Source organism: Oxyura jamaicensis, chromosome 3 (genome assembly GCF_011077185.1).
Source record: "Oxyura jamaicensis isolate SHBP4307 breed ruddy duck chromosome 3, BPBGC_Ojam_1.0, whole genome shotgun sequence".
Lineage (NCBI taxonomy): Eukaryota > Metazoa > Chordata > Aves > Anseriformes > Anatidae > Oxyura > Oxyura jamaicensis.
Window position 1 is genome coordinate 8,425,667 of NC_048895.1, and position 14,178 is coordinate 8,439,844.

The 14,178-nt window shown below is 40.2% G+C and overlaps 1 protein-coding gene across 4 annotated transcripts in view; it reads right to left on the reverse strand.

The window, feature by feature from the left end:
• KIF16B (kinesin family member 16B) overlaps positions 1-14,178 on the reverse strand; it is a 142,744-nt gene that overhangs the window by 18,212 nt on the left and 110,354 nt on the right. For 3 of the 4 annotated variants that reach the window (XM_035320230.1, XM_035320232.1, XM_035320231.1), the window contains one exon: positions 1,769-1,852. The exons of the other annotated variant lie outside the window; for it this stretch is intronic. In XM_035320230.1, coding sequence (XP_035176121.1) covers positions 1,769-1,852 — 84 coding nt within the window. The remainder of the gene's footprint in view (positions 1-1,768; positions 1,853-14,178) is intronic. 4 annotated transcript variants of the gene reach the window in all.

Genomic DNA, 14,178 nt, shown 5'->3' on the forward strand with positions numbered 1-14,178 from the left:
TAGTGCACTATCACACATTCTCTGTCTGCCAAATAGTTTCCCAGTATAATTCAAGATGTGCTTTGAGTCTTCGAAGACTTCATAGGAAACAATCACTACTTAGGTGATTTCTTCCACTGCTTTGCCAAGGAGGCTGCAGTTATGTTAGCTGAAGCACACCAGCTACTGACCTTCAGTGCAAAGCCAGAGCAAACCACTGCAAAAAGGCACAATGAAAAAAAGCATAAAATACCAGGAGCAAAGATCCAAACATCAGGCATTTTTACTATTTTCATGAAATGACATCAAGCTTATTGCATCAAATTCCTCATGGCAGGGATGGTAATATTTACTTGGCTCCTTGTCCTCTTTATATAACTTTCTCTTGACCACTGGAGATCTTGAGTTTCTCCAATGCTGACTGATTTGCCAAGATTACTGAGTGGTATGGCCCAGTGTACTACCCGGCATATGGCAAAACATACTCAGGTATACAGTGCTCATATATTTTTATTATAGTATTTGCAAAATATATAGATAATACAGTTCTAAATGACTTAATTTAGCTAAAATAGATACAACTTAATGTAAAACTAAAAACTGGCTACATAGAAAGCCACAAATACTACATAGCTATGATCAAAGCATCACTCTACAAAGCAGTTTTAACATTCAGAAACATTACAATAAAGTCGGTTAGCAAATCAATGAAAGGTCAGAAAGATTAAGGGATTAAATTTCTTACTGGTACAAAAATATGCAAACTGAGTTCTAGACGGGAATGTGGCCATGCCTTTATGCCCTCAATGGAGGACAGGAAACAAAAAAACAGATTACATTTTGCACTATATGTAAGACAGCCTCACATCAAAAGTCAGTGGGAGGATGTTTTGTTTTTGGATCAAAGAAAAGGTGAAGTAATAGAAAAAAAATCAAAACATGCCAGAAAATATCCCAGTTGGAAGCAATCTACTTTTATATTAATTTCTCTAAAGCTCTACTTAATGCTATTTCAGCTCTACAAAGAAAGTAATTATTTATGACTTGCATGATCAGGTAATCCCCATGTGGCTACAAAATAGTTGTGGGGTATGTGGTTTAGTCTTTGCTCCTGCCTATTCTTCTTTCCTAAAACCCCACCTGCTGCCCCTGGGCTGCAATAATACATGCATTAGCATGGAAATATAAAGACCTAAAAGTGCAATAGGAGTCAAAATTGTGCCATCCACACAGCACTGCAGAACAAACAAAAACCCCAAACCCTCAAACTCAGTAACTCTGTCCACCATAAAATTAAGCTTTAAACCTAATTCAAAGTAAAAAAAAATACTCCAAGCTGGGTTACAAAATAAAGCTCAGAGATGCCTAAATATCGCTTTCCTTCTGTCATGAGATATTTGGATATAGTAACCATGATAAAATAGTAAATCTTCAGATAACAAATTGCATTTAAAGCAGCAAGTTTTTTTTTTAATCTCGTCTTGCACAGAGACCATCTGTCTACAGTGAACACTTACCTCATCCGCAACCTTTCCCCACTAAATAAATGTACCTCCTGTGAACATCTCCGAAGAGTTGCTTTTTTCCAGACTAGGATTAATTTTTTTTTAAAGGCATGTTTCATTACTTTGCAATCTACTGCTGCCATCTCCTGTGTTAAATGAAGCAGCAACTTTGTACTTTCAAGTAGGCTATTTAACTATTACTGTATGGGAATGGTTTCTGTTGGTCAAGCAGATAGTACTCCACCTAAATACACTTCAGAAGGCTGTAAGAAAGATGCCATTACCTCTAAGTGACTCCGTCTTTCTGCAATCACTCGCTCATCCTTGTTTCCAAAGAGCTTCTTCGGAGGGAATTCTAAAGTAGCAAGCTAGAAGATATTAAAGGATGAATTGGCATCATAAATGACAGGCTAAAATGAGAAAATTCTCTTTAAAACTACAAAGCACCTGGAAAGAAGAAATAGCCAAATATTCATGAGCTACAGTATATGCTATTAGCAAATACCCCGTTATATGTTTCTACTGACAGTATTATGATCTGGTCTGTAGCACAGCTAAAATAACAACACATTTTGTTCATATGTGAGTGACAGAAAGCAAATTTAGGAATTAGACTGTCACATTTACGAAGTTGCAAATTGAATCTAATGTTGTAACACCTACTAAGAAGGAAGAAAGATCTCTTCAGGAAGACTTCATTCAGTCTCTTAAAAACTGTGGTCTCCAATTGTATTGCCATTTCATTTTGTTCATCTTTTCTTATGTTAGATCATAAATGTAAGATCTTTGCATTTAAAAACTATTACTGGAAATATGCTCTGGAACGCAGCACTGCTAGATGCCAGCTGACACCTGCGCAGAACCTGAGGGATCTCCATGGAGCCTTAAACCATGGCAGCTTCCTTCACAACAGAGATGGCCTAAAATCATGTACATCCACTGTGATGGGAGCTCTGATGGAGTCCCTCAGCAAGAGGGACTTCCTGAGCCGTAACTCAACTGTAGCTCAAACACATTCAAATGTATGTCCAGACAGGAAGACGATAGCTTCAATTTCTGAAGAGAATCCACATTAACAGACAAAATCCTATTTATCACAATCAAAATGGAAACAAGGCAGGAGCAGAACATCTAAAAATGACTGTTCGGATCTGTCCTTTTAGGAGTTCAACACAGATGTGTTCAAAGCTATTTTTCCATTTCTTTTTCATTCTGTAGGAACTGTAGCAAGCCGCTATAGTAGAGGAGAGAGCAAGGGAACTTTATTCCTTTCTTGTACATCAGCAAACAAAATATTTGAACTAATTCCAGCCAACTATATCTGGAAAATATATACACAACAACAGTCAGTAGGTAATATGTACCAATGAACTTTCGTCTGCTAAACCACTGCTGCTGGGAACGATGTACAAGAAAGCAAGTCCTCCCCACGTAGTCCGTGTTTGCATTTTAAGGCAGTTGAAAACAATTTCTTTCCAGCTTTCATTGTATAAGATGAAAATATGCAACCTTACGGTGCTATTGCTGGAGTTGTTTTGCTGGCAGAACCCCTTGTAAAAAATGCCTGTTGCATGAATTCCCCAGGCTATCTGATGATATTGAAATAATAAACAAGATGCATCATTTTCTAGTAGATCAGCACATATAGGACTGTAGAGAGTCTATGGCTGGTTACAATGAGCAGAAGTATACCGAATTAAATTAGGAGCTTCATTATTAACGTAGAATGCAACCATTCTTAAAATACAGAGGAATTCTGCAATGCAAATAATTTATTCCCACTGTCTGGTTCAACTCTGACTTGGATAGTTTTATAGAAGTGTCTAGACATCTTCAAATGAGTGATATCAAGTGATGTGGGGCACCAGAAGAGATGTCTGTTCTGCATCAGTCTTGCCAACATGCCCCAATTATATTTCTCAAGTTTTTCCAACCATATTCTTCTCTGTGTGCCTGCTTCTTCATGTTGGCAGGACAAGCAGTACACAGCCAAATAGTATCCTGTAATTATGTCCTTGGGACTTATTTTCACTGCATTACTCACTCCTTAACCTATACAGAAATGTAAGTGCTAATATTTTCAAGGGCTTCAAAATCCCACCCCTGCAGAAATTATATTTTATTAAATAGTACTGAATCATGTAACTGCTAGAAACAAACAAGGTAAAACAACTACCACCACAATTCCTTCCTGGCTCTAGGAAGACTGTTTTTGAATTTATTTACTAATAAATACTTTATTTATAGAATTTTAAAATAGTGTCTGTCAAGAAAAGGCCAATTTGCACAAATGAAAAAAAGCTACTGCTACCACTACCTCAGGCATACTCTGTAGAGCAAAAGCAAGGTATCACACCTGAAACCAAGAATGATTTCTGTATCTAAATTAAGTTTTATTTTAACAGATTTTGGGGGACTACTTCAACAAAACTTTGGGATGGGCAATGGCCTTTGAAGCGTTTTCCAAAGCTGTTAGCTTTCTGAATATATTTTAGGAGAAAAATGGTTAGTTGTATTTTCTAAAAACAGCCAGCCTTGCTAAACTCCTTGACGGGCCTGAGAGGCAGGCCCATGCAAACATCATGAGGTTCAACAAGGCCAAGGGCAAGGTCCTGCACCTGGGCCAGGGCAATCCCAAGCACAAATACAGACTGGGTGGAGAATGGATTGAGAGCAGCTCTGAGGAGAAGGACCTGGGGGTGTTGGTGGATGAGAAGCTCAACATGAGCCAGCAATGTGTGCTTGCAGCCCAGAAAGCCAGCTGTGTCCTGGGCCTCATAAAAAGAAGCATGGCCAGAACAGTGAGGGAGGTGATTGTCCCCCTCTACTCTGCTCTCGTAAAACCCCACCTGCAGTACTGTGTTCAGCTCTGGGGACCCCAAGAAGGACATGGTCCTTTGGGTATGAGTCCAGAGTAAGGCCACAAGGATGATCAAGGGGCTGGAGCACCTCTCCTATGAAGACGTAGCTGAGGGAGTTGGGGTTGTTCAGCCTGAAGAAGAGAAGGCTCCAAGGAGACCTTATAGAGGGCTCCCAGTACCGAAACGGTGCCTACAGGAAACATGAAGAGGGACTCTTTGTCAGGGAGCGTACAGATAGGACAAGGGGTAATGGCTTTAAATGAAAAGAGGGTATGTTTTGATTAGCTAGTAGGAAGAAACTCTTTACTGTGAAGGTGGTGAGACACTGGACCGGGTTGCCAAAAGGAGCCATGGATGTCCCATCCCTGAAAGTTTTCAAGGCCAGGCTGGATGGTGCTTTGGCAGCCTAGTCTAGTTGGAAGTGTCCCCACCCATGGCAGGGTGGTGGAACTAGATGGTCTTTGAGGTGCCTTCCAACCCAAACCATTCTGAGATTCTATGAAACTCATTCTAACAAAAGTAGCTGGTCACATAGATTTAACATTCCTTAATTCCCAAATCGCTCTGATGCACAAATCTTTGAAACCAAGACAACAAAAGTCCATTATCACAGACACTTAATGCGTAAAAGAAATGTCTCAGCCAGCAAACCTGGCTCTGAAACACTTCAAGTTACAACTGAACCTAAATGAAATTCATAATTTCATTGCTGGTCAAAACCTGGACCTGAATAATTTGGTACTGGAGAGCTATATGCAACAAAAACTTCAATCCAGGGATCAGAATGCCACCACGTCAAACTGTATTTGGGACACGTATGCATGTTACTTTTGTCTGTAATACACACATGTACAGAGTATACCTACACATAGATGTATGTACCTGGAAAGATTTGACATCCAGCACAGGACACGTTACAAATAACCAGTTATCTACTGCAGTAACCATTTCTACACGGGCTGGACGCACAAGGTATGCAACCTCGGGTCTGCTGGCGTAACTCCGTGTCCCTGATTGGCTGCTTTGTCTTTCTCAAGGGTTCTCTGGCTCCTCTCTTGGTCAAACTATTGGCAATTGCCCATCACAAAAACAAAATGCAGGCCACTTCTGTCATACACCGGATGACCTCCCAATTATGTGGCAGCAAAACCTCCAACTGTAAACTTCATCATCATTTCAGCATCCCTTGGAAGCCCTGAATTGTTCCAGTATGTCCTACTCCACTATATGCCAAATATTGCATGAGATACAAAAGCAAATGTGTTCTCTAGAATACACTGCAAACTTAATTTTCCTCATTTGCCATTGCAGCAGAAACTGTCAGACTGCAGAGTCTAATACCCATCAAAACAAAAAGGAGACATCCAAAACTCTCTAGGCTCTAGTTTCAGGCTGTCCAAATGCTTAAGCAGACATCACAGCGCCAGTTTTCACCCTGTTCAGTCTGAAAATTATCTTTGCAACATAGAACCAGAACTGTTTATGCAGCAACGTGGATTATGTAATTATGTGGCTGTGTAATTTCACTGTCATAGGAAGCTGATCCATTGCAGTATATTTTATAAAAATGCAGTATTGATACATTTACCAGAAGTACCGTACTTTTACATATGTACCATTGATCTCTGTCAATGTCTGATAAAGTTAGTCCTTCAGTGTGAGGGAAAAATACTTTGGTGCAAGAGTTCCAGAAATATGCAGTGATTATAAAAATGTTTTCATCTTGTTGTAATTTTCACTTAGAAAAAAAAAAAAAAAAAAAAAAAAAAAAGGCAGTCCCGTAATATGAATATATCGATGCAATGATAAATGTTGCCATAATTTCCTATAAATATTCTCTACCTTGACATGCCACTTTACAGGAAAATTCAGAATATGAAGCAAATTGTGTGCAATTCAGAAAATAATAATTCAGCTGAAGTTTTTCATGCCTCACTCATTTAAGCCGAATCGCAGTAGTGAGTATTTCAATAAATTCATCAAATTTTGTTATTAGTAGTGCTACAAAGCCTTCAAGAAGCTTCACGGTAACTCCAAATGAAATTACTATTGCTACAGGTTAATACACACAGCACAGTATGTGATCAAATTGCATTTGTTCTTACTACTTCAGTATGTAAGATATATGTAGGTATAGATTTTGCACAGAGATGTTTGCCTCAGCTCCAACACCGTAAAAGAATTTCACATTCTCCAGATTCAGAGGTATAAATTATTCTTTTCAAATTAAATGACCGTGTACCCTCTAGCTCAAATGTACTCTTAAAGGGTCACACCTTGACTAAGAGATGCGGGTTTTGCAGTAATATAAAGTGTAACTGTGGGACACTACAGGTGGTAAGGTAAATTATTCGACTTTCCTGAAATTTCTGAAGCATGCACCTCCTCTCCCAGCTCCCCCCCGTAGGAGCAATTAAAGTGTTTGGCAGTCAGTTTTTTTTCTTCAGTTTGGATATTTTGTCATTTTCTAGGGCTGCTGATGAGGTGATGTGTTTTCTGTCTGGGGAAATTAACAGGTATATTCCCCAGCTTGACAGGAACAGTGAGCTAGAATGATTTCCTGAGAAGCTTCTGCATGTAGTATGCAAGATTTCTAATTTTTGTTTTGGCTGCAGAAGCATTTCCCCACCACACTTAACTACAGCATCACAATAACACAAATTGCATTATACAGAAACCAGTGGGCACATGCATGCATGCACATACCATGGGCAAGACTGGGACTACCCTTAGGCCCCAAATGCAAAAAGAGATAATGTTTTAAAATAGTACAGAGAGACCTTAAGACTGCATATTAGCACTCCTAATGTCTTTTAGACATTGAATTTTTTACACTTAATGATGTTTATCCTATCTGGCAATTGTTGCTAGGCAGTAGCAGACTTCAGGAGAGGCAAACAGTCATTTGCAATTTATTCCCTAATTTCTTTTTAATAAATAAAGGCTGTGCTTTATTTCTGGTCTTGTATTAGCTGGCGGCATGTTATCTGTCTGTGTCACAGCAACCTCATCTCCAAGAAACGATACCTACCTACCATGATATAGTGTTTGTGAGATTAATACAATCAAGTTTAGACAGTCCCAGGTCAAATCCTCCAGTCAAAGGTGCTTCAGACCAACCAAGTATTATACTAGCAAATCACAAACAGATTATTAAATTCCTGTACTGCTCTCACATTTCAGCCAAGAGACTGGTTTTAAGTAGGTTATCAGCAAGCCTTTAATGCTGGTAAGAGCAGCTGGCAGAACTGCAAGTGCCCTTTTTTTCGTCACCTGTATTTTCTTATATACAACTCTAAGATTCACCAAATTCTGGCAACAGCATTGTTGTGGTTTAACCTGGCAGCTCAGCACCACAAACCCCAATGGGATGGGGCAGAGAGTCAGAAAAAGGGTAAAACTCTTGGCTTGAGATAAAGACACCTTGATAGGACAGAAAAAGAAGGAAAAAAAAATAATAATGAGGAAAGAATACACAAAACAAGTGATGCCCGGTGCAGTTGTTCACTACCCACTGACGGATGCCCAGCCAGTCCCCCTGAGAATCACTCACCCGTCCCCAGGCTACTCCCCCAGTTTTGTTGTTCAGCTGGATGCCGTGTGGTATGGAATATTTAGCATGGACTGGTATGGACCAGTTGGGGTCACCTGTCCCAGCTGTGTCCCCTCCCAGCTCCTTTTGCACCCCCAGCCACCTCGCTGGCAGGGCAGCACCAGAAGCTGAGAAGTCCTTGGCTTAGTGTGAGCATGGCTCTGCAACAAGTAAAACACTAGTGTGTTATCAGCATTATTCTCATCCTAAATCCGAAACACGGCACCATACCAGCTATTAAGAAGAAAATTAACTCCAGGACAAGTATATAGCTATAAACACATACATGGAAGCACACACTTTAAAAGTAAAACCACACATCTTCATAGCCTTCATCTACTGAGCCCCAGAAAGAGATGCAATTTTGGGGAGTGGCCTTTTGGAAACCAGGAGAGTACAACTGAAAGCTCTGATACAGTAATAGATTTTGCCTGGGACAGGGAATATTCATTTCACGCTCTTTAGGACACAAAACTGTCAGCAGTATAAGGGTATCCTCTATATTCAGTTGGAAACCCTTCACTGACACTAATGGAAGTTTGCTAGGGACCTGCTGGATTTAATTCGGTTTAGGGCTTTTATGGTACAGTGGAACATAACATCTTAATGCAAGTCTTGCAAAGTACTTTGCAGATGATATTTCAATACAGAGTGGACCAAAGTAAAATACCACATAATGCAGTCATGTAGGCTTGTCACTTCTGAAGCGTGAAATTGTTCAAAGTGTTATGCTGCCTAAACATAAAAAAAAAAGTGCCATTTTTCCTACATCAAGCAAAAATCTACAGGATTTGAAACATCTCATTATTTCTGGTAGGTAAAATCTATGTTTTAGTGCCTACAATATGGTAAAAGATTTTTTTTTAGGAAGAAAAACAGGGCAGACATTGATGGAGGCTGACTCATCTTTAATCTTTCATCCCAAATTCTCTTTGTACTTCAGTGTTTTGATATATTTAAATGGGGGAAAAAGGGGAAAAAAAAGAAAATTAAGGAAATGCTAACTATTAAATTAAAAAGTCAGTCTTCTTTAACTCTCATGTTACTTTTACAACTCTGAATTTTCTCATTTTTCAAAGGGCATGTCTGACTTTTGATCCTTTGTACCAGAATTCTCTGTCACAGATGAGAAAAATCAAAGAGAAGAATGTGGCACGGTTTTGCAGCCGGTGTGGTGGCTGCACCTGACTTGATTTTGCACGGAGTAATGAAAGAAAAAACTGTCCTAGTTTCACTTTTTGAAGTTTAAACAAAGTAACTTAAGCCTCAACTTCTCAAGATGTACTAAGACTCCCAGACTCTAAAGAAATTGGACAAAAGCTGTGTTTTTAACTAGGAACTTGCACTAAATATTTAGAAATTTGGCAACAAGATTTTAAAAAGCTTAGCTTCCATATTTTACTGGTATTTTGTCTGAAATAAACCACCTATTCTATACAGTTTCATAGGAGAGCCTTAAGCAAAGAGAAACAGTGAACATTTAACGAACAGATTAAAGGCTATTTTATAAATTCTGAAAAAAAAAACACTAATGGAGATCAAAAACAAGTCAATTGAACATTTACTGTTCACTAAAAATAAACAAACAGAATAAAAAGCCACTTAAGTCACATTTTCCAGTTATATAGCTCAAAATATTTGAAGCTTAAATGATATTTTCCCAAGAGTGAGCCAATAAAATTCTAAACTTACTCTTATTCATAAATAATGTAGCTCACAGTCACGCAAACCCTAGTGTTTCTCTGATACAGATGCAATAGGCAAGTGATGCTCTCAGAGAACAGGAAGATTAAAGACAGTATTTCCATTGTCAACTAATTGAGGAGAGGAAGAAACCATAGGTTTATTTTCTGGATATTCAGTTTGTCACTTATTTTTCTCTTGATTTCCAATTTTCTCTCTTAACTTCCATTTACATCTCTTCCAATGTGTTATTCTCCACTTCCCAGCACATCTCTATTTTACTGCTGTCTTTTTCATTATGCTACCTATTTTTTTTTTTTTTCTTATTCCACTTTCCATTTGCTACATCAAATTTCCCATTCCCGTACCTTCTTCTCTGCTATCTGCCAGAAGGGAAGAGAGATTTGAAATCTCAGAGGCAGGATAGCTGAGCAGCTATGGATCGCCAAAGCTCTGAGGTGGCTCCACATCAACCTTCTGACACAGCAAGCTCCTCAGGGACGACTGAACAGCTTTTAAACAGCAACAAAGCCACCGCTTACTATAACAAGCAAACAAGGATAATCGACCTCCTAAACTAAAGATAACTCAAGTGACCGGGGAACAGAAATGGAAAAAACTTTTACACAACTTTCCTCCAACCCACAAGTTCCTGCAGGGGAGTCCCACAGAAGGGCCCTTGGCACCAGCCTGACAGCCAGTCCTTCACCAGCTTGGAGGGAAGCACACTCTGCTCCAGCCCCTCTGCTCCCCAGCTCTTTGCAGTGTTTCTGAGACCCGAGGAGCTGCTCCAGGCCCATCCCTGCTGTCTCTCAGCTCCTCTGTTGGAGCTGCAGGTTTCCAGCTTTCTGTTCTCACCTCTCCTTGTTGCTACAGGCTGCAGCGTCTGGATCTCACTCAGACGTGCACAGAGGAATGAGCATCTCCCTTCTCCCTTGAGGGAGTCTACCCTGAAAATCCTAAATAAATCAGTCAACAAATAACTCCCTCCTGAAAAACATGAGAGACTGTATTGCAGAGCAGTGCACTGGAGTTTCTATTTTTCTCTCTGTTTCAAGTACTATTTATGTCCCAGCCTACTTTTGCGTCCTTTTACAGCACAACCTTTTCTCCAAAAGGAAGCTGTTTTGTCCACATGCATGAGAAGAATATTTTCTTCCTGCTCTCCATCATTGCCCTGCAACACTGGCACAGACACACTGAGAAGCACTATCACTTACGTTCCCTCCCACAAGCATATGCAGTTCTCTTCCGATATCCCTCAAAGTCTAGATGCCCTAACTAACCCCCCTGACAATCATCTCCACATTCCCCAATCCATGAGCACCTTCTCAGGATGCACGGGTTCTCAAAACCCTGCTGTCTCTAACTCTGAGTAACCTTCTTGGCAATTTCCAGTCTTTGAAGTTGTAAGATCTTCCTCGCATCCTTTCCAGCTACCATCCTCAAAGACGGTCATCTCCAAAGAACATTTCAATTTCATCACTGAAGAGGGATAAGTACACCAAAAAAAAATTCACCTTCCCGTGAACTTCCCCAAAACCTCCCTCTGACGATGCAAAATTGCCAAGTAGGATTGAGCACAAGTTTCTCTTTTGCAGTTTGCTGACTGTGGCTCACCGTCTTTGAATCAAGCGCACCTGTCTATCAAAATCATCCGTAATGACCAAAACCGTTCAGGAGTTCTCAAGCAGGTCGACCTACATTCATTCAATCGGCTTTTTTTGCAGCCACGGTGAGACGTGGATGCCACTGTTTATTGCATTATTTTAACTCCATTTAGTCTACTGCCTGCTATTGAGAAAATCAAATTAACTGCAGCCAATGAAGTTACCTGGCATTAGAGAGGTGTTTTTACTTTCCTTAAAGCAATTTTTAGCCTAGTCGGAATAATAACACACCAAAATAGAGCCATAAATGATGCAGAATATAATATTTGACAAATTACTTCATCGTTTTATTCATTATAAGCAGTACGATAGCGTTTAAATACAGAATACCTACAAAACGATAAAAATGAGTGATAGGATATATCACAGTTTGTGCAAACCTTTCACAGCACTATAAAACTATGCTGTTTTCTCTGGGAATTTTAATCTCTTAAGAAAACTGGAAATTAATATAGCCAGGGCATCTTTCTAAATGTAAACTACTACCTGCATAGCTGAGGATTATTAGCCAAGGGAAGAAGAACAGGCCCGGTGGCTAAGAAAAAACGCATTAAGTTTCCTATGCAGGCTGTAGGTAGGCAGAATAAGAAGGTGCAGAGACAGCACACATCAACCAAAAGGAAATAGTTATCTCACACGTACGCCAGTCAAAACCAAATGAAAAATAATTAAATATGCTTCATGGATAGACTTGGAAAATATTTTAAATTACAAAAAACAACAACAAACCACCACCACCAACAACAACAACAAAAAAACACAACTCTAATATGCCGTGCCCTTGCTACTCTGGCTTGCTCCCTTACTTGTCTATCCCTTATTCCAAGATGGAAATCTTTGGGGAAGAATACGAGTGCCGTGTGGCAGACCATGTTCTAACACAAAAGTACGTGCTGACCTACAGAGCCCAGGGACAAGTTGAAAACATACCCTCTACCTTTTTAGCCTGTGATTTTGCTAACTAACCATTATTTTCTGTGTGTAGTTTCAGGTCATGGTGCTTGTTTATTTCTTTAAAGAAATGGCAACAACTGCTGGGTGTGCAAGGTCACACCTTCAAAGCTCACCACATTGATTTATCTTCATAAACATGTGGCACAAGTCCTACTTCTCAAAAAGAAGAAAAAGGAATTTTCTGCTGCTCTGTACAGGGTTTATTTACCTTTCAAAAATAATTTGGGATTTGATTCATTATCCTCCTGCTGGGATTTCTAGCAAGGTTAAGGCAGCGTCCCTGCACCACCACAACACGGGAGAGCACAGGCAGCAGGCACGGGGCCGCTGGGGCTGGGTAGAGCCGTGCCCGCTGCACACCCAGGACATTTGGGTTGCACCCCGAGAAGCCACTGTGCCTGTTGGCTTCCACAACAGGAACACGTTCAGGGAGAAGCCACTGTAGCAGTTTTAACAGCTCTTCCAGAAATGATTTGCTTGTTGCATACGAGCTCATCTCAGTGACATCTGGCAGCGTTTATGAAACATCCCCGTCTCGTGTGACCAACTGATGGCATAAATTTCAGTCACCCTTGCCTTTGAGAAATGCTAATAATGAAAACTCATCAAAGAGCAGCAGTAATTTCTACTGCTGACTAGATGGATGCCTTCCTGACTACTCAAAATTAATGGCAGATCTCAGGGTCTTAAAGAACAGCTGTCACAGAGAAATATACCTGCAAACAAATACGTAGCGTGCCTCTGCATTTGATTTGTTACAGGTATAAAGCAGCAACTCTCACAACAAACAGGACTGATTACAAGGAGAAGTTAGCTAGCCTTCTGTGTCATTTAAAATGATAAAAAACAGAGAAAGAGCCATCTAAGTACGTAAATGGGAAGTTTAAAAGCAACTACGAACTCCCCCCTCCACAAGCGCGAGTGCTTTATAGCCACATAGATTATACATAAATTTTCACTTATGTCTACTCTTACAGACACTATAAAGCTAGCTGCTCTATCACAGGATTAAAAACAAGCTGTAACCCTCATACAAATTAGGGATTTTCCCCCACTATCAACGTTGTCACGAGGTAAAGCTTAAAATGACTGATAACTAAATGCAATAAACTCAAGAGATACATTTTTAGGGGGTTGCTTTCAAAGGATTTTGAAAAGGCAGCTATGGGGACCACAACGACCACTGCTACTATCTGTTTCATTACCCTCTTGAGATCCCAGTGTCACGGAGGTGACTGAGGATGTATATTTGTTTCCAAGCATACCACAATTTATTCATCGCACACTTGATGAGAAATGCTGACAAAGCAAGGGCCTCACACACCCTACATATGCAAAAGCTCCAAGACACACTTGACTAAAATGCCACGATACTGAAGTCAGCATCATTATTTTGGGCGGGGGGGTCGAAGCAGGGATATGTTTAACTATTGCACGTATTCAGGGCTGGGCCATGTCAGCGACTTCCCAGTTACTGTCTGTCAGCTGATTTCTACAAGGCTGACACTTGTGTCCCCAGCAGCCCCTACACCACTGAGGCACTACAAATGCTGCTGCTGCACCTGCACAGGTTTCAGTAACCCTGGAGAACAGGGGAAAGATACAAGTCTGTACAGTTGTTGTTGTTGTTGTTGTTTTTTTTCCCAACATCCTTACAATGGGTTACAGCACATAAAGTACACTCGTAATGGAAATTACGCTGCTCCAAATATGTAAATAACCCCCTGAAATACAGTAGTTTGCAATCACTACTAATCACAGCTTTGGTACTTAAGTCAAAACTTGGGCTGACCTAAGAAGTGCATTGCCATATACCCCAATTCAAACAAATAAAATTGCCATTAGAACTTAAAGCACAGCAACTAATTTAAGGATTTAAACTATTGCTAAATCATCGCTGTAGCTTTGGGGGGGGGGGGGGGGGGGGGGGGGGG